We start from the raw sequence: 22,361 nt of genomic DNA, 5'->3' as shown, positions 1-22,361 counted from the left end.
TTCATTAGTAATAGGAACGTGCTTGATGAACTCAAAAGATTTGATTTGATATTTTAATTTTCAGATGCTCACATATGTAAACTATTACTTACAGCCTGCTTTCTTCCTAAATGCAGTTCCTACAGTTGACTAAGACTTGATTGATAGGTTTGATAGTCTTCCTAAGGGAAGATGTTGGAAAAACTTGATTTTTTTGTAAGCTTATCAATTACGTCCAATAATCAATCATCAAAGTGGAGAGTGCTCTGCTTAAGCATGATAAGTATCAGTTGTCTCATTACTGTAGACCCTTAGGATTTGTGTTTTTCATAATAGGCTAAATTTAAGCTTTATCTGGCAGTATGACATTAAGTCTGGTATTGAAATATTCTCTGCTATACTAGCTTATATAATACTTAAAATGCATCTCTCTTTCTTTCTTTCTTCTTTTTTTTTTTTTTTTTTTTCTCAAAATAAATAACCAAGAACCACTGGCCAACATTTATATTAATAGCTGGAAACTTTTAGGGACGGAACATTCTTGATTCTGATAAAGTTGATGAAGTGATTCAGGTCCCCCTAATTTATTTCAAACTCCTGCTGCTTATTTATAGTTTTTAAGCTGCCAAACTTCATTGTTTCAGACAATTGATAGGCAATGACCTCTGCTGAGCATTTGTGGTCAGGAACCTTATCTGAGCTGTCATCGTGGTGCTTTGTCATGCGCAAATGAATGGTCAGATGAGAGTGTGGTGGGGATGACTAAATGGAAGAGGCAGGTGGATGAGGTCAGTCAACCAGTGTTGTCAGATTTCTCAGCACTGAACTCATCATTTCACACTCAACAGTGGCCACCCTTGTTAAAAAATATTATGGGAATATCCCTAGATTTCTTTCGAAATTCTCCGTGATCTTCAAGGCCGACAAGAATGTAGTGTGAATGCCCTCTTTTTGCTGCCACTCTCCACACATGCTGGATCCCCTAGAACTAGTGTTGCAGACACCATGGGGCTGCAACAATATAGGCACATGTGTTCTAGCTCATATGCTGGTGGCTGTCTCATGCAAGGTGTCATGTTCTTAGGTATCAATTATGAAGGTCCAAAAATTACTTAATCATAGAAAACCATTTGAAACATCTCTTTCTGGGGTATCTGGCATGACTTTTCTGAGCTATACCTCCCAAGGATTCACTAAAACCACAAATGAAGGAAATGATTATGTGCTTCTGATATTGTAACTGTACTTTTGGCACTACCAGTAAAAAACAGAGAAAACTCCTCCCTACCACCATCTCCAAACTCAAATCTGTACTTAACTCTGCCATCATCTTTTCTATTCCTATACCTCACCCATCTCATAAAACTTTCCCACTGTGCTCTCTAAAACTCAACATCCAATTACAGGCAAACTCTCCTAAGTTCACAAATTCTTCTGAGAATGTTCCCTTCACTTCCTTGATCTAAAGCAGTGATTCATATTTGGCAGCACTTTGGAATCACCTGAAACTTTGATAATAATAGTACACAACACACACACATTCACACAAACAATAAATGATACCTGGGTCTTACTACAGAAGTTTTTTAACCAGACTGAGCTAGCCATCTACAAAAAAGTAAAAAACCAAGATGAATACCAGATGGATTAAATGTGTGCGGAGAAGTACTAGAAGAAAATTTGAAAGAAATCTTTTATAATAGAGTGGGGGAAGGGTTTTCTTCTTAATTTTGACACACATCAGAAGCCATAAACATCTGACTAACAATAGCAATTTACAAATTCTGCATAACAAACAATTTTGAAAGCAAAGCCAGAATAAAAATACTCAGAAAAACATATTTGACTTACAGCTCCTATCACAAAGAACAAATTACTATGCAAAAAAATACTTATTACTTGAAAAAAGACCTTCAATCCAATAGTAAAAAAAGAACAAAGGATAAGAACAGACTAGTCAAAAAATGTGAAATACAAAATCTCTAAAACTGTTTGAAAAGATGCTCAAACTCAGTCATAATAGAAGTCAAAATTAAAACTACAAGGGGAGTGGGCTGGAGTTGTGGTTCAGTGGTGGAGCACTTGTCTAGCATGTGTGAGGTACTGGGTTCGATTCTCAGCACTGCATATAAATAAAGGTCCATCAACAACTAAAAAAAAATTAAAAATAAAAAAACTACAAGGAGATACCCATTTTATCTACCAGACTGACAATGGAATTAGATCATCAAACTAGTAAAACAATTGATTATGTAGTATGTCTGCAAGAGTGTGAGAAAATAGACCTATTATTTGCAACTTAGCCAACTCTGTTGTAAATTTACATACCTTTAAATCATCAATTCTAATTCTGAGGATTTAACCAAGAGAAACCCTCTTACATGTTTTATAAGATACATGTATAATATATTAATTCAGCATTAAAAATGATACCAAAAATCTGGGTAAAAGTTAAATGTCTTTCAGCAGGAGATTGCATTGCACACCTATTATATACTCTACTGCTAAAAAGAATATAAATTTTCCACAAGCCATACTCAGAAAGGCAAGGGTTGAATGTTTTTCTTTCATATGCAGAAGCCAGAACAAAGTAAGAAAAAAAAAAATTAGAGGTGGGATGGGGGGAGGTGATCCCGTGAAGAAAGAGAGAGCAGTGGAGTAGAAGGGGAATTAATGGGGAAGGAGGGGGACAGGAAAAGGGAGGAACTGCGGACTGAAATTGACAAAAGAATGTATATATAAGGATATACTGCAGTGAATTCCACCTGTATATATATATATCTACAAAACACCAAATAAAAAATAAATAAATAAATAAATAGAAGGAAGACCAGTAGAGGAATGGGAACAGGGGGAGAGAAGAGGGGAGGAAAAGAAGCAGCACTGTGTACTGAAATGAAGCAAATTATATTCCATGCATGTGTGACTATGTTAAAATAAACCTCACGATTATGTGTAACTATAATGCACTAATAAATACAATTTTAAATATAAGTAAAATTTCCATATGTGTTAGTAGGGAAAGATTCCTAAGGCATACTTGATAACTGAAAAAGGTCATTCCAGAACAGTGTATATAATATGCTCCCATTTGTGTAAAAAAACAAAAAGAATATGTACCTTCTTGAATCCATTCACCCTCTTCTGACTTTTCAACCACATGTAATATTTTTTTAAAAAAATTTTTAGTTGTCAATGAATCTTTATTTATTCACATATATGTGGTGCTGAGAATTGAACCCAGTGCCTCACACATGCTAGGCTAGCACTCTACCACTGAGATACAACACCAGTCCCCACATGTAATATTTTTAACATTAAAATTTTTCATTTAATAAATTTTTTAATGTTAAATAAACTTTACTCCCAGAATTATATTTTCAAGTTTTACTTGATTTTGGACTCAGGTTTTCTACTGCGTCAGAATATGGTTCCATCCAGATGCTTGTTTTATAATCACATCATTCCTGAGCATGTGATTACAATAAGGCTCCACCTTGGAAGAGATACAGGAATGGAACTTTACCAAAAGATAAAATCTCTGAATACCTGGACAGAACAAAAGTCCTCTCTCATGAGTTCTTGAAAAAACGTGAGCAAGTTACCATAAATAATGGAATAAGCTCTTAAGCACTAGCCTAATTGTAGATGTTTGCATGGAGAACTGTGTTCTTTGCCTAATGACCTTCACTCTGTGGAGACTACATTAAAAATAAAGCAAGACAAAAATCAATGAAGAGAATCAATGTACTGCTCTCATCAGCCAACCTTGAACATGTGGAACTTTGGTGCCTCCTCCCGTCCTCAAAATCATTTGCATAGTACATAATGGAAGAGAATAATTTCCAAAAAGAAAAATTCTCCAAATATTATTTAAGACAGGGACTGCAGGCCTGTCAGCATAGCAGGACCACAGATTAGGGGGATGCGATGAAAGATGAGGCTGGAGTCGGGTGAGGTGAGTTCATAAAAGCCTTTCAGGCTTTAGGGAGTCTCTGAGTGTTTTAGGCAGCAGAAAGACTCAATTGATTTTGTATTTTAAAAGTCTGCCTTGCTGTGTTGTGGAAAGTTAACTGAAGGGTAGCAAGACTGCAGGAAGAGCAGGTCAGTTAAGAGGCTATTGAAATAAACTGTGAAGGGAGGCAAGGATGCCTGTGGCAGTGGAGATCAGGTTCCTGCAGCTATCTGAAGTCAGGAACTCTGTGGCTTATTCTTCCCCTGCATTCCCTCCATTGCTAACCAGCATTCTGTAACTGCCTAACAATCATCCTTTCGTCAGTTGAATCAACGTCACATGATGATAGATAATCAATCTGCATGATCAGGTTGTTGATCCCCTCTTTGCTGTGATGTCTGTGAAGACCACTGCAATGAGGAGATGACACTCAGGAGGGATGAGATCTTATAACCACCTGTGCCTTGTCTCACAAGTAATGAAAGGGAAGCCTTTGTCCCTCCCCACTCAGGCAATTACAACTCTGGAGAAAAAAAAAGGAAGTACCATGCACAGAACTTCCTGGGTTTGGTTTTTGGTGGTCTCCCAGATTGTGTCCTTGTTGGGATGTGTAAATTTCTTTTCAAGAAAAGTCTTTAACCAGGCACCCTGTGGTCAGCACAGCTGGCACTTTGGGCTGTCATATTGCATCACAATCATCTTTAAATAAAACTCAGTGCTCACACTTTGTATCCAAAGTCAATTTCATCTGCATTCAAATGCTTGTCCTCTGTAAACTAAAGGACAAGAACATATCTTCCATGAAAGAAACAAATGCACATTTTGATTATTTAAAAATACAGTCCTTCTTACATATTGTTTTCCAGTTTAAGAGCTTGCCAGTTAAATATGTGTATGTGCTTTCAGATGAGAGCAGTGCATTGATTCTCTATGTAGACAAACACAGGTATCACACACATGAAACACCTATATAGTTTTTTTTTTCCCCCACTAATCCATGATGGCAAGGACTATGCCATGCCATCTAAGGGCAGACCATTCAAGGTTCAAAAAGAGTAGACACCACTGTTCAAGGGTTACTCACTTTAATTGATGCAGGTATGGCTTGGAGTCCATGAGACTGTTTCCTACATTCACTCAGGAGCACACAAACCCTGGTTTATCACTGAATTCCCTCATAAATTAACTAATCCCCACAAACCCCAGGACTTACAAATATTTCAGTATTTCTATTTGTTAAAGGCAGGGGAAAAGCAGAGCGGCTGCTAAAAGTTTTGCACATTGTTTCATGTTTCCTTTTAGGCCCTGGATCAGGAAGTGTTTTAACATCAAGTATTATTCCTAGAGATTAATGGCTGTTGCTTGGAAAGGTTGCGAGAAGTCTTTTTCTGCCAATACAAACATATACATTGTTGATGCTCCAGACTGAATTCACAGATAGAAATATTATTATTATTTTTTCTGTACTGCGTTTGCATCCAGGGCTCCACACACGCTAGGCAAGCACTACAGCAGAACTACAGTAGTCTTCTTTAATCAGAGTTTATGTCCTTCCTTTTGACTATGTGCTAACATCACAGTGAAATGACCTCAACAATTTTCATCAATGACCTTCTTCCCTTTTATTTATTTATTTTTAATAATTTATTTATTTTGATTCATTGTAAACAAATGGGGTACAACTTGTTTCTCTGGTTGTACATGAAGTAGAGTCATACCATTTGTGTAATCATACAGGTACATAGGGTAATGATGCTTGTCTCATTCTGTTATTTTTCCTTCCCCCCATCCCTCCCACCCCTCTTTTTCCTCTATACAATCCATCCTTCCTCCATTCTTGCCTCCCTCCTACCCCCCATTATGTATCAACATCTGCTTATCAGAGAGATCACTCAGCCTTTGGTTTTTTGAGATTGCTTATCTCACTTAGCATGATATTCTCCAACTTCATCCATTTGCCTGCACATGCCATAATTTTATTCTTCTTTATGGCTGAGTAATACTCCATTGTGTATATATACCACAGTTTCTTTATGCATTCATCAATTGAAAGGCATCTAGGTTGGTTCCACAATCTAGCTATTGTGAATTGAGCAGCTATGAACATTGATGTGGCTACATCACTGTAGTATGCTGATTTTAAGTCCTTTGGGTATAGGCCAAGGAGTGGGATAGCTGGGTCAAATGATGGTTCCATTCCAAGTTTTCGAAGGGATCTCCACACTGCTTTCCAGAGTGGCTGCACTAATTTGCAATCCCATCAGCAAGACAGTTTGGATGAAAAATATGATGGGTCTCTGAGCCTTTCATTGTTTTCAGGCTGATGTTTGGTTGATGCTCCTGAAATCAAATTTTAAATCTCAGTTGGGCCAGTAAGCTTTGCCAAGAAAAATATTATCTGCACTTGCAACTATACCTTGCAAACCTGCCACAGGTCATGTGAGGTTTAGAGCAAAACCTCCATCACCACTGCAATAGCAGATGTCTCTTGAAGATCAAGGGGGTGGAAACAAGGAAGATTAAGAGACAGGGAGTCCTGAAGAAAGGATCATCTTGTATCTACCACCTTTACCCGCTGATTTTCAAGTGTGTCTCTGGGACTTTTAGTAAGAGAGAAGAGAATATAAAATGGGTCAAAGACTGACCCAGATATTTGTACACGATGTCAAGGTACTACATGTTATAAGTAGTGCCACTACAGTAACATCTCAATAATTTGGTACCACCAATTTAAGTTCACCATGGTCTAGATATCTTGGTCTGCACCTTATTTATTATCAATATCACTATTACTATTATTTTGGTGGTGCTGGGGATCAAACCTAGGACCTGTGCATGCTAAACACATACTCTACCACTGAGCTACATCCTTAACCTCTATGTTATTCTTAAAAACAACTACAAAAAGTTTTATTATTAAATAACAGTATAAACCACAAAATGTACCTAACAAAGTGAAGATTTTTATAAGGCATTATTATTTTTCTTTGCTATCTTACACATCATTTATTTGTTTTTGAACCTTGTATTATGGAATGTTTAAAATATACCACAAAGTATACCAAATAGTATGATATATATCCCTTATATACTTTTGGAGAGAGGAAGAGTTGGACCATTTTAAAGGAAATTCCAAACATTCTGTTATTTCCATTCAGTAATCCAGGAGACTCTGATAACAATGTTTTCAGGGCAGATCCTATCTGGTGTCTGATTGAGAAACAGCTCTGCCATTATTACTGACCATCCAAGAAAACAGAAAAACTGAAGCTGGAAGTTCTGCCAAAGTCAAATTTCTAGATTTAATATGCAATACTTTTAGAAGAAAATAAAATAGCAATCCACTTTAAAAAAACTGTATATTAATCAATTGGAATGTCAAAGTAGTTTTCAAAAAGCACCTATTGAGTGCTGTATAGATAGTATATCCTTAAGGAGTTTTCAATTTACAGTAGAAATGAAGAAGTAGAAGTCTTGTTAGAATGGTCGAGCAGTATAGAAAAAGAGGGAGAAGAATGTTTCTAAGTGAGGATAAGGAGACCTGAATAGGGTGGAGGGAGAAAAGAATAGTAAGCCTCTAGTCAGAAGATTAGAAAAAGGGAACCTAAATAGTCCATGTCCAGATCCCCTAGAGGACAGAGACCTGCTTACAATTGAATGTCTACAGAACCACAGGAGCTTTGGTTAATCTAGCTTCCTTTATATGGAAAGTGTCCAGGCTAAACATGCAAGTGATAAAGACCATGAAAGAGCTCGCAGGCACAGGAGAGAGAGTCAGGGATGGGAGAGAGGGGGAAAGAGACCTGAAATTAACCTAAGAAGGTGGTAGGATGCTTCAGTCTTAAGGAAGGGGGGAGGGAAGGCAATGAATGGAGGTTTGGGGAATGGAAAGAAGTTGGTAAATTCAATCTCCTAAGTAAATTAGAAGATTAGAGTGTCTCTGGGGGACAAAGAGAGCAAGGGTAGGACTAGGGATTATGAGAGGAAAAGTTTGTATTGTATTTAACATCTATAAATCTTTCAGTGCTCTCTTTAAAAACAAAACAAAGCCTCTTCCTGCCCCTAATATCCCTCATTTACAACCCTGCCCTGTTTCCCATCCATTATCTTCTCCACAGTGAAGTTTGCCTAAGCACATCTAGACCCCAACAGTCTGGTATTAACCTCACAACTCCTTTGAAACCACCCCTAAATGCCAGCTCAGAAAATAGCCTGTTTCCCATTTGCTCCCCTATCCCTAGCACACCATTGAGAACTATAAAGTTCTCCTTCCTGAAATTCTCTGCTCTCTTGCATCCTTGACATATCATGTCCCTGATCTTCTTCCTTTATCTTCAAGCACATCTTCTTTTCCTCTCTAGCCAGTTCCTTCCTTTCTCTCTCCCAACCCTTAACCATAGGTATTCTCTAAGGATCTATCCCTTGGCTTCAATCTGGGTCTCTTAAGATGTTGCTATGTTTTCTTCTCTGTGTTCTCACTGCTCAATAAGGTAGCCACCAGGTGCGTGTAGCTATTTAGATTTAAATTAATTAGCATTCCATAAAATTCAAAATTCAGTTCCTCAATCTAATTAGCCACATTTCAAGTGTTCACAAACCATTTGTAGCTGGTGACTATGCTATAGATCAAAGCAAGTATAGAACACTTTTTTTCTTCATAGAAAATTCCATTGAACAGTATGGATCCAGAGCTTACCCCAGAACTTCAAATCTGGCAATGTAGATGTCCTATCTGACATCTCGCCTGGAAGTCATTCTGGAATCACAGATTTTTTTTCTCTAAATCCTACTCCATTTAATACAGATTTCTTATAGCACTAATTTGTATAAACTTTAATTTTACTTGAAAATGTTTCCAAGTAACAAAAGCATAAACACCAATAAATGGGAAATATTTACATCTATAACTTGGAATATTTAGATATGGTTTTGTTTACTGAAGTAACTAAGGTCAATTTCACTGAGAAAAACTGTAGGCTATTATAGTCATGAAGGAGGAATCTTCATCTTCCACATATTACCCCTATGTAGCATTTCCCCAATCCAGAGTCCCATAAAATAATAAAAACATTTATTTTATGGGAGATTTTCTTTATGAATATGTATTTTTTTTACATTTTTCAATAAAAACCAAAGTTCTATCCTATACAGTTAATGAATACATTAGTCTCACTGCAGAGAAGCAGACTTTATGATTCTTTTAGGAGTACTAAAAGTATTCTGCTTGAAACAATGATAATCAGACACCAAAGATCGTTGTCCAAATACAGACAATGCTACTAGACACATGAGATTCTGAAACATTGTATTCAACAAAGAATCAGGTCTGGTCCTGATTTTAATCAGAAAGCAACCTGTCTCTTTGCTGCCTCCTAAACTTAGCAAAGACATACCATTCTCAGCACGCTGACAATTTTAATGGTGTGAGGTTTCACTGGGCAGGCTTGCTCAGGGTGACCTCAGCCTGCAATTCTAAAGATGGAGTTTATTAAGTGCAGGTGAGCCATCAATTTAAAAAGTCAGAGAGGGTTAACTGAAAGCCTACTTTTCAGAAGCACAGGGATTCTAAGGAAGGCATTACAATGTGACAAAGGGAATTCATTTAGGAAAAGAAAAGCCATCTCCAAAGAAAAAATGGTAAATGGTACCCCAGGAGGATAAGCCCATAGTGCTTGGTTGCACTAGGTAATTCCATCTGAACTGGTTATCATCCTACTCAGTGGAATTATAATGCCTCTTTTTTAAAGATGACAAAAAAGTAGGATCATAGTATTTTAGTAGGAATATCATTGTGAATATTTGTGACCATGATTATTAATTCAGTAATAACTTTATATATAGTATGATGCTTATACTTTCTATAATTCAAAGTATTTTTGCATATGCTTTGGCTTGGATATGAGAGATCCCCCCAAAGCTTCTGTTTATGCAGGAATATTCAGAGATAAAATAATTAGATTATGAGAGCTGTAACCTAATGAGTCCATCCTAGCTTGAATGGACTGACTGGGTGGTAACTACAGGTAGAGGGGATGTGACTGGATGAGGTGAGTCTCTGGAGCATGCCCTGGAAGGGTACGTCTTCCCTGTGAACCCTTCCTCCCTGCCTTCTCTCTGTTTCCTGACCCCACTGAGCAGCTTTCCTCTTTGGACCCTTCCCCCATGTTGGGCTCAGAGCAATACAATTAGCCATCTATGGACTGAGACCTCTGAAATCATGAACTCCTAAGTGCTCCTCTTGGTTGTTCTTGTTAGGTACTTGGGTGACAATGGTGCAAAAGCTGAACTGCATGTTAAAAAGTTAAGTTTGTGAATGTTTCATAGGGCATAAAAATACTGGAACATTCTGAGATTAATCATTGGTTACCAATAGACTAACAATGACATGCCTATCCTTCTTTTAAGAGTACAGAAGGTATGAAAGAAGCAGAGGATGAAGCCCCTTTTCTCAAGAAATTGTTTGGGGCAACAATATATAAGACACTTAGGGAATATGTATGTATGGGATGCTATGGTTCACACTTAAAATAATGTAGAATTTCAGGACAGAAGAAAGATAAGTGTTGGGAAGCAACATTTAGAAAAGATTTCACAGAGGAAGTAAGCCCCTGTTGTCTGAGTACTGACTGGTACTAGAAAAAAAGTATGGGATAAGATAAGCATAAATAGATGTCCTAAATTTCCCCAGAGAGTGCTGATTTCTTTCTTGTAAATAGTCTTAAGGTGAAAGAAATATAAGCAAAATTGCCACTGGAATGGAGGTAGTGTTTGGGTTTGCATGTGTGAGTGTGTGTGTCAGGATTGGCGAAGAGCATAGACTGCCTAATTGGATAGGAATGATCATTTAAAGGGACACTAGAGTTGGGTGCAGTGGTACAGACCTATAATCCTAGAGACTCAGGAGGCTCAGGCAGGAGGATTGCAAGTTTGAGACCAGCCTCAGTAATTTAGTGAGACCCTGTCTCAAAATAAAAAATAAAAAAAGGGCTGGGGGTGTAGTTCAGTGGTTAAGTACACCTAGGTTCAATCCTCAGTACTGAAAAAAATTCAATTCAATTCAATCAAATTACATTAAATTAAAAACTAAAAACTTTTAGAAGTCATAAGTGAATTCAGTAAAGTAGCAGGATATAAGATCAATGCTCATAAATCTAATGCATTTTTATATATACGTGATAAATCTTTGGAAAGACAGATTAGGAAAACTACCCCATTCACAATAGCTTCGAAAAAAATAAAATACTTGGGAATCAATGTAACAAAAGAGGTGAAAGACCTATACAATGAGAACTACAGAACACTAAAGAAAGAAATTAAAGAAAACTTTAGAAGATGGAAAGATCTCCCATGTTCTTGGATAGGCAGAATTAATATTGTCAAAATGACCATACTACCTAAAGTGCTATACAGATTCAAAGCAATTCCAATTAAAATCCCAATGACGTACCTCACAGAAATAGAGCAAGCAATCATGAAATTCATCTGGAAGAATAAGAAACCCAGAATAGCTAAAGCGATCCTTCACAGGAAAAATGAAGCTGGGGGTATCGCAATACCAGAATTTCAACTATACTACAAAGCAATAGTAACAAAAATGACATGGTATTGGTACCAAAATAGACAGGTAGATCAATGGTACAGAATAGAGGACATGGACACAAACCCAAATAAATACAATTTTCTCATACTAGACAAAGGTGCCAAAAATATGCAATCGAGAAAACATAGCCTCTTCAACAAATGGTGCTGGGAAAATTGGAAATCCATTTTCAGAATGAAACTAAACCCTTATCTCTCACCGTGCATGAAACTAAACTCAAAATGGATTAAGGACCTCAGAATCAGACCAGAGACCCTGCAGATTATAGAAGAAAAAGTAGGTCCAGATCTTCAACATGTCGGCCTAGGACTAAACTTCCTCAACAGGACTCCCATAGCACAAGAAATAAAAGCAAGAATCAACAATGGGGATAGGTTCAAACTAAAAAGCTTTCTCTCAGCAAAGGAAACTATCAGCAATGCGAAGAAAGAGCCTACAGAGTGGGAGAAAATCTTTGCCAATCATACTTCAGATAGAGCACTAATCTCCAGAATCTATAAAGAACTCAAAAAACTCTACACCAAGAATACAAATAACCCAATCAACAAATGGGCTAAGGAAATGAACAGATACTTCACAGAAGAAGATCTACAAGCAATCAACAAACATATGAAAGAATGTTCCACATCTCTAGTAATAAGAGAAATGCAAATCAAAACTACACTAAGATTCCATCTCACCCCAATTAGAATGGCGATTATCAAGAATACAAGCAACAACAGGTATTGGCAAGGATGTGGGAAAATAGGTACACTAATACATTGCTGGTGGGGCTGCAAATTAGTGCAGCCACTCTGGAAACAGTATGGAGATTCCTTAGAAAACTTGGAATGGAACCACCATTTGACCCAGCTATCCCACTCCTTGGCCTATACCCAAAGGACTTACAATCAGCATACTACAGAGATACAGTCACATCAATGTTCATAGCTGCTCAATTCACAATAGCTAGATTGTGGAACCAACCTAGATGCCCTTCAATTGATGAATGGATAAAGAAACTGTGGTATATATATACAATGGAATATTACTCAGCCATAAAGAATGATAAAATTATGGCATTTGCAGGTAAATGGATGAAATTGGAGAATATCATGCTAAGTGAGATAAGCCAATCTCAAAAAACCAAAGGTCAAATGATCTCTCTGATAAGCGGACGATGACACATAATGGGGGGTGGGAGGGGTTAGTATTAAGGTTAGAGTTAGGGTTAGGGATGGGGGCAAGAATGGAGGAAGGAAGGACTGTATAGAGGGAAAATAGAGGTGGGAGGGGTAGGAGGGGTGGGAGGGGTGGGGGGAAGGGAAAAATAACAGAATGAATCAAACAACATCACCCTATGTAAATTTATGATTACACAAATGGTATGCCTTTACTCCATGTACAAACAGAGAAACAACATGTATCCCATTTGTTTACAATAAAAAAAAATAAAAAATAAAACAAACTAAAGGGGCACTAAAGATGAATCGCTATAGCTAAGGGGGAGCCAGTTAATAAATAACTTTTGCAAGTTAATCTGAGCAACTTCGATTTCCATCTAGTGATGTCTAAGGACCTCCGGTAAATTCCTGAACAACAGAATGACGTGATCAAGAGAGAGAAATTCTTTAGCAAAAGTAGTCTGGCAGCAGTTATCTACTGACCTTCTGGTTCCCAATTCTCATTCTTATCAAATGATACATCCTTGTTCTCTGTTCCAGATCCTGCCATCATCCTAGGAGGTTTCTATATTTAATGGGAGATTAGCAATACCCAAACTGCACCAGTCCTCGAACTCATTCATTTCAACTACCTTCACTTCCCCTCCCAAGACTCCACCCATGACCTTGCATTAGTGAAATCTGTGTGATTCAGGAATTTTATGTGCAAATTGCCCAACTTCTAGTCTTTCCAGCCCTCTTTTGCTCGCCCTCCCATTGGCCTGTCATCCTCCCAATGTCCTCCTTGCTGGGCAATGTCTCGCCCACACATTCAGCTTTCCCGTACCTCTGTTATTTTACTGCAGACACTTGGACAACAGCAACCCCAGATCCAGTGCCATAAAATATGTCTCCTCTTTACTCTTAGGCTTCTAAACAGGCTGATACCACTGCAAATGCAGTCACACTCCCTGCAGAATTCTGAACTCCATGTAGGGCTCGTATTTGTCCATAATAATCTTCCCCTAACATTCTCCTCAGTAATGACTCAGCATGTGTGGTCATCCTCACAATCCCTGACTGGTCCATGTCTCCTTACTTCCAGGAATACACAGCTTTGTCTTTTGCTTGATGAAAGCTGAGTCTTTAGGGGCGATCCCTCAACTGCTCACCCCTCAGATACAAGTGTTAGCTTGCTCTCTACCCATCTTTTCTTTTTCCCTCTCACAGAAGGTGAAGGGCCTTGTCAGCCCTTATATATATTCTTTTCCTGTCTCTTCCAAGATTCCGTCATAAAAAAATTCTTTCTCTGACTTACATCCTTGACATTGCTGCTCTCTGATCCTGTATCCTCTTAACCTATAAATACAGGGAATTCTTTTCCCTCATTGAAAACCCTCCTTCAACTGGAATTTCCCTCTAGCTACTATCCTATCTTTCTCTGACTTTCTCACACAATCCTCTCAAAATATAACTTCATATGTATTAACTAAGTTTAGTACTCACTACAACCTCACAAGGTAGGAAACATCGCCATTATACACATGGGGAATAAATGGAGGCCCAAAGTCAGCACTAAAAAGGTCAACATCAAACCTTTTGAATTTTACCACATAGTCTTGTGGGACTTGGCATTCAAATCACACTTTACCCTTTTGAATAAAGCCCCAAAGTAGAAGAAAGCAACATGTGATTTCAAAGCAAGTGGTCTGCAAATGTATACTAAGGGCCTGCTTTGTGCAAGACAATAACTTACTGCTCAACTAAAGAGGAAATTAGGTTTCTCTGACTGCATTTTAAAAAGGAAAAAAGAAAACTTAAATTTACCTGCCAAATTTTTTTCTAAACTAGATTTCAACAGGACATGTTATTCTGATTCCTTAACTTTCCTTCTCAACCCACTAAAAATGTACTTAAACTTACTGAGTTCACAAACTCAAAGAGACAACCCTAGGTCTTATCCATCTGCACCTTTCTGCTGATTTGACTGACAGAAACTTTCTTTTTTTGGTAATCTTGACTTCCCTGATTTCCACATCACTCTACTCCCATGTCATGTGGACACCTTCTGGCAGTTTTTCTGCTGGACCTCTTACACTGAGTCTCCACGTTGGGGGATAGTATTGCCTGCACCAAGTCCCTCTCCACTGAAGCCCAACTTCGTACTCATGAACATGCCTGTGCTTTCCCAATCACTCTGTGATTCTACTCATGTTGATCCCTAGGCTTATCTTTCCCCATCCAAAATCTACCCATTCTTCAAGGTTCAATTCTTTAGTGAAACTCATCACTTCCATAATCCATCCTGCTTTTGTATTCCCATAATTTGTGTTAAAATTTCCTTGAAGAATACTCATTTCTGTACATTCTTATCAATCCCACCAGGTCATGAGCTCCTTTTCATGAATACTATAATACCTAATGCCTAAAAACACTTGACACATAATAGGAATTTTAGCTACAAGTATTATTATTGTTTGTATTTACATTCCTCAACCCTCTTGCATAATGATCATGTTTTAAAAATATTATGAGAACAATTTTGAATTAATTAATCAGCAATTAATTAAAACTCTAAGAATGGATGAACTCTTTTAGAAAGAAGTATTGATAGAAAGCTTACCTATAGTAGGTGGTAGAGAAGTAGGGAGAAACTAATGAATGGTATTAAAGAAAATGACTAGGAATCCCAAGAGAATAGAATAGAGGACATTTCTAACAATCCTTAGGCATATAATCTATTTCATAAGTTATCTATGAAATACAATGTATTCTCCCAGTCATCCAAGATGAAGACAGATTCCTTGACCTGTCAGTCACTCTGTCCGATTTAGCCTGGAGAACACTCAAGTCAAATGGAATGGTGGTGCATTATCTAGTTGTGTTGTCTAGTTTTCTGTGCGTCTTCTTATGTGCAGGTGGAAATGAACTAACTATAACAACAAAGGGAGAAATGATGGAACCTAATTTGAGGATTTTTTTTTCCTAAGATGGGTTCAAGAATATATTAAGAGAATTTGCCATATAAAATGACTGCTCATTTTTTTGTATCAAGAAGAAGAATTAATTTGTGAATTGCTCTTGGATCACTTTACAGGAATATACTTTTGCCAACGTTTCTGTGTTATGGTTTTTTGATGTGAGTACCATTTCTTTTGAAGTTTTGTTGTTTTTAGTACTGCCAAGTTGACTGGAGCTTTTAAAGTGCTATTTTTGGACAAATACAAGTGGAAATTAATCATGGTGCCCAAGTGATGGTCTGGGTGTACGATTTCATTACTTTCAGTTTAGCCTGGGAAATATGTAACCAGTTTTTCACCCAGAGAGTAAAAATGTTCCAATTTATTAGAAAGTACTTGTTATTGGAAGCAGCCAATGACAGAAGTATAATAATCAGAACCATCCCAGCTACTTCAATGTAGGGCAACACTGGCCAGTCCTTGTGTAGAGATAAGGTCTACATCTGCTAAGGTGTGGCAAGAAAAGTTTGGAAGGTGTCCCTCTCCAAAACAAGATTCATAATGGCACCAGTTCTAGACAAGACCCTTTAAGATGCAAAATAATCCCTGATAAGGGCAGTTCTGCTTCTAATACATGTCCATTAAAAGTGCAATTTTTAAGCATTCATGGGATATTTGGGTTGGCAAACAAAATATCAAACTTGAAAATTTTGCCAAGAGTCAGTGCCTACAACAAAAATTATGGTGCATATAACACTGATTCAGCAAATGGCTATAGATCCCTCAACATGTTTCAAAAGTCTCAGGACACTAGTGTTCCCCAAAACACAAAATTGTCTACAGTGTCCAAAATGCTGGATATGAATTTGGAGAGAATGAGAGGGATCAAAAGGGAGTCTAAGAAGAAGAAAAATGGCACAAAAAGCCTGAAGAATCCTCTACCTTTTCCCCAAGTTATTTCCAAGGCAAAACTCCTATAGGCAGACTTGATATTGGTATTATCTTCTCAATACTATAAGTCCTTTCTTCTTTGTATCACCTTACCTCCACTGACCTGTAGCTGTGGTCTCTCTAATGCTGCCTTGTTATACAACTTCAGCTAACATTACCCATAGAGTAGTGCCCAGCATGCATGACCATGTGACATCCCTGCATTCCCCCATTTTTCTTACTATCTGGGTCACACCAACTATAAGACTCTGATCCCATCACATTTCCCTGATGCATAAGAAATCTTCTTCAATTTCTTTTACCTACAAAGTTTTGTCTTTTCATGAAATGGCTTTGGTTTGTGAGTTTATGAGTCCACATGAAGGAAACTCTGGAAACCAAGAATAAATATAAAGGTCCTGAAATCCAACCACACTTGAACATCCCCAGTGTGAAAGTGATAGAATGAGAAAGACATTACACAGTGAGACAGGGAATTTGGATCCAGAGCAACTGTAACAAGATTGCTATGCCACCTTGGGTCAATCACACAACCTATTTGTAAAACAAAGGAGATGGAATAGATAAATCACATTGAAGGTGACTAAACGTCCCAGTATTTTATAGAATGTTGGAACATCACTGGCAGAATAAGGGCATTTGAGTCACATACAGTCACTCAATAAAGAACAATAGATGGCCATTGGAGATTTGTGAGATGACTCACTAAATGTTCCACACATGTCAAGCCACAGGCCTGTGCTAGAAGGAACTTAACTCACAAAGCATATTCCTGCTTCACTTTTCAGCAACTGCCCTTCGGATAGATATTTTTTTTTTTTAATCTCTTGTCTGGCAAATCTAGCACATAGCTGCCACATTTTCACCTGCCCACTCACATCTGCTAATGTGAACTGCCTCCCACTCTTAGCTACAACACCCTCGCCAATGTGACAATACTAACAGAGGAAAAGCATCTACTAAAAAACCTATATCTACAGCTCTTAATATAACAAATATTTAAACAAATCAAGAATTTGCAAAATCTGCATTTACAAATGCATATGTCTCTGTGTGACAGATTATTTGCTTTGCAAATGAATCTATCATGGAATTCCTTAGAATTACAGGTCCTTTATTTTTCTTTCCCTTTACCACCTCCACCACAAATGATATTGTACACTTTTAACTTATTTCTAGTCACTCAAGAATACATCACTAATGTGAGGGAGGGATCCTGAATAATTATAAAGATGAATGAAAAGCAAAATACATTTCTTTGGAGCCTTCTGGCTAATTTCCTTGCTGTATTGGTTTATATTTTGTATATCTAGCACCATCTAAAAACCACATGAATTTTAAATACCTTATGGAGTCCACCATGACATAGTAGTTCTCCAGGAAACAGTCTGCCAGAGCCATTGGCACAAGAGCCAGCATGACTGAAAACAGCAGCCAGTGTTGCTTTGTGAAGGTTTCTAAGGCAACAGTTATACCTTTCTCTTGTACGCAAGTCAATAGCTGTCATTTGGGGGCCCGTGAAAAGGGAGTAATTCTGCCTCTTTACACAATAAATGTTAATAAGCAAAACACTAACCACATTTCTGGGAATGGCAGAGTTATTTTTAGAAATGGTGGCACTCTGGAAAATTTCATCTCTTGCTGTGAAATGCAAATGTGATTTCCTCAGTCTATAAATGGTAAACTCAATCGTGTTTGTTTTTGCAAACTTGAGTTTTGTATGTTTTAGATTTCTCTTTACCCTAGGGGTTCCCTTATCTGTATGTGCACACAGATGAGAACAGGAACAGTGGCCCACCCTTCAGGGTAGGTCGTGAATTACTTCTCTGATGCTAACAGCACCCGTAAAGTCCAGGGTTTCATTTCATGTAATTGTGAGTGTTCCCTTAGAGGCTCATGTAAGCTAAAACCTAACAAAAACAAAAAGGACAGTCATCCTGTTCTTAAAAAAAAAAAAAATATTGTTCCCTTACTGCCAGAATGCAATTGTCTAGACTTCAGAAACAAAAGAATCTGAACTGCTGACTGAATTCCTAAAAACAGAAGACTTAATAGGAGGGACCTGGCTCATGACAACTAGATTAAGGTTGGTGGGTGTGGGCAGTGGAAAGATTACTAGGCCAAGAATTCGGAGGCCTGAGATGAGGTCTGGACAAACCAGATCTCAGCTCCAGACCTCAGTTTCTTTAATTATAAGATCTAGATAACGATGCCCACATTTTACTGCAATCAAATCAGATAACAAACTTGAAAATGCTTGGGAAACTATTAGGTTCTTCATAATGCAATGCTCTGCTTGTTGTCATACATTTTGATCCCAATGACATTGTAGAAAAATGAGGCTAAAAGTTACAAAAAAAAAAAAAAAATGAGAAAAGACTAGGCAGCAATGCTGGTTTCAACAAAACCTTCCTTCTCTCCCCTAGTCCTTCTTCTATCTCTCTTTTACCTAACCTCCTAGAAAAAGCAAAAGTAATCATTGATCTTAACACTCCCTTCTAATAATCATGACTTTTCTACATTTTCAACCACAATGCCTAAATTAGATAACCTAATCAATCACCTACTTAGAGACAAAAATCTGTATTAATTGTTTATCAAAATCATCAAATGTTTTGCTTCTAGAGAAGTTTGAAGTTGGAATCAGAACCTTTGCATTTATCATCCACTGAACAAATGGTTATTCAGTAGAAACTTGTGCCAAGCACTGAGATTTAGAAATGAAAGAAGATATATCTCCTTTCCCAGGAAGCTCAGAGTCCAGTGAGGGGGATAGACTGATACTCTCTTATATCTTAGAAACTAAAAACAATAGTTATCTAAGTTTGGCTCTACCTGCAACTCCCCTTCCATTATGCTGAGTAGCTGGATGAGATCTTCTTTGGATAACTCCAGAGATTTCTTAGGCTTTCGTTCACTTTCTCCAGATGGTTTTAGGTGTCGTTTGACAGTTCCCGAAGCCATGACATCATCCTCCTTCCTATTTGATTTGTTCTTCTTTTTTGCATCTTCTGAGAGACTCTTATCATCAGCATTACTGATGATGGAAGACTTGGGGCAGGAGATGTGCCCGTTAGATGAACTTTCACCACCTTGGTTTCGGGATCTCATCCCCACCTACAACACATAAAAAAAAGATAAGCTGTTTTTTATCACCACCAAAAATATTTTTGTCAAAATACTTTTAGAAACTTATGGCAGCTTTACAACCTCACCAATGACAAAAAACAAACAGATCAGTCACAGCTTCCTTATCACTTCAATGAATATGTTATTACAACCTTCAGAAAAATGCTTGGTCTTCAGGAAAAAGTGAAAACGTGACTCTAACCTGACAAACACCTTGAGCCAAATGATCATGATCATGATCAACATCAATTGAGCCAAGGCATATATATATATGATATATGTCCTTGATTCAAAGTGATGAGAATTGCAATTTACCTTTGTGATTTTTCCTACATGAAACATCAGGCTCTAGTCTATTAAGGAGAAAAATATCAGACAGATTCCAGTTCTATAAATTCCTAATCAGTAATCCCTAAAACTATGGAGGTTATCAAAAACAAGGAAAATCTGAAAAAACTGTTACAGCCAAAAAGGGCCTAAGGAGACATGACAAATAAATGTACCACAGGATCTTGGATAGACTCCTGAAACAGAAAAAAAGACATTAAGAAAAACTGAGGAAAAATAAATAAAGCATGAATTTTAGTCAAAAATCAGGTATCATTATTGGCTCACTAACTGTAGCAAATGTACCAGTCTAATATAAGACGGTAACTACAGAGGAGACAGGGTGTGGGCTACATGGGAAGCCCCTGTCATCTTTGCATAATTCTGTGAATCTAAAACAGAAAGCTGATCAGAAAATTCAAACCTCAAACCTTGCCAGAAACCAGTTGAACATCACAAAGTGCAGAAAAACCTCCACAGGGTGAAGGGAGCTTGAAACAGAGAGAAAAGGGAAGGGCAAAGTGAGGAGGAGGAGGAGGAGGAGGGTGGGGTCGTATTTAGTGATTACGGAATTCTGCATTTCCATAGTTTCTTTTTCAAAATTATTTCTTTATGTCAGGCATTTACAGCAATAAAAGAATGAAGAATTGGGAGAAAACTGATCAATCTCAATTAAAATAAAAATTCTAGGCAATTTTTTGTATGTGGTAAAATAAAAGATAAAGCCACCACTTAGATTCTAACTAGTTCTTCGGGGAACACATTTGCTTTACAGATTCTCTGTCAGTCTCTGGGCAAAAGAACCTAACCAACAGATGTGTTACAAACAAATATACTGAGCTCAAAGTCTAGAACTCCAAGTGCCGTGAAGAGTGTTCTAACATCCTGGGGCCGTACTACAAAATTTCCCTAAGCGCTTACAAACAGTAATTTAACGCATGCGCTTATTTAAGACTTTTCCATGAACAGCTAAACAAGATTTTTATTATTCATTCAAGATAAAATGCAGGACTTTGTTATCTGAAAGTAAATTCCCTTATGAACTCTGTCATACTTAAGGAATTTTTTTAAAAATTAGGTTTATAACATAGCCATGTTTCCTTTCAGATAATTTTCAGTTCATTCAATGAATCTTGAAATCTATATTCATGTTCCTTTTTTAAATTGAACTCTAATAATAAAAGGACCCTCTATGTGTGTGTGAACTTTCTACAACACCCTAACTTTAATTAATATAATCTGAAGAAATGGTCCTTAACACTGGCATCTAGTTTTCTGGTTCATTCAGAATTGGTTCTCAATTTTAGAGTCTCTTTTGTGCTTTCCTGGTGAACAAAGAACATAATGGGAGCCAAAGCACTGTGGAGCAGACCTACTGTATTTCATCACAACTTGTTTCTGGGCAGAGTGGGCTAACTTAAGCCAGAAGAAGAAGGAGGAAGTGGGAGAGGAGGGGAGAAGGGGGGGGGGGAGGGTAAGATAAGAAAAAATGAGGTGATGAACAGAGTTTCAAAATTAACTCATGACCTGTTCCACATCACAATTCAGACACATGGGCTTTCCAAACTGAATTATGATTCCCTACAACACACGTGAATTCTTTTTATCCAAAGTAATTTTCTCTATAAGATCTTCAGGCTCTTTGAGATGATGAATCAAATATTAATTTGACAACTTCAATTTAGGTCAAGAGTTAATAGAAATCCCAGACAAGAGTTTCCAAAGCACAGGAAGTGAAGTGATAATGTTTTTAACTTAATTACAGCCTTAGTCATAAACAGTATTTGTATGTGACTATATTGTGTATTTGAGCCTCATCCTCCCTGAATCCTCTTTTATAGGCCTCATAATATTAAGACATAACTAAGAAAGAACAAATGCATAATTGTCTGTTACAGGTATTACTAATCACAATTATATTTGCAAACATTCAGAAAATGGAATCTACTTAGTATCAATTATTTGTATTTAGTTTTCTTCTAAAATTTTCAGTCTGAAGTTAATGTTGTAAAATAAATTTTATTATAGTATAATATTAATGGCTTTTACAGAAAAATACCCACACATTTTAGAATTATCTAATTATTACATATCACTAATCAAGTTAAAAGCTTGAGTTCCCTATTCCCTTCCAGATTAATTTACTTTGGCTGATGGAAAATCTCATGTGCTAGACCCATGATGTTAAGTCTGTCTTAGCAAATATTTTTCTTCTTTGTCACTGAAATTTCACATTAATTACTTTTCCTTTGACATGGGCACATCGATTTTAGTCCTTTCTTAGTAAACCAAACAGGGTCTTCTGTTTTTATTTCCAT

General features: G+C 37.3%; 1 protein-coding gene across 7 annotated transcripts in view; it reads right to left on the bottom strand.

The window, feature by feature from the left end:
* The window catches only part of Filip1 (filamin A interacting protein 1), a 180,933-nt gene that overhangs the window by 78,166 nt on the left and 80,406 nt on the right, over positions 1 to 22,361 (bottom strand). For all 7 annotated transcript variants that reach the window (XR_007109450.1, XM_047558227.1, XM_047558226.1 and 4 more), the window contains one exon: positions 19,423 to 19,704. Coding sequence is in view for 6 of the 7 variants with exons in the window: in XM_047558227.1 (XP_047414183.1) it covers positions 19,423 to 19,698 (276 nt within the window). In the remaining variant the exon portion in view is untranslated. The remainder of the gene's footprint in view (positions 1 to 19,422; positions 19,705 to 22,361) is intronic.

The sequence above is a fragment of the Sciurus carolinensis genome, chromosome 7 (assembly GCF_902686445.1).
Source record: "Sciurus carolinensis chromosome 7, mSciCar1.2, whole genome shotgun sequence".
In the NCBI taxonomy this organism is placed as follows: domain Eukaryota; kingdom Metazoa; phylum Chordata; class Mammalia; order Rodentia; family Sciuridae; genus Sciurus; species Sciurus carolinensis.
This window is presented reverse-complemented; position numbering and strand designations above follow the sequence as displayed.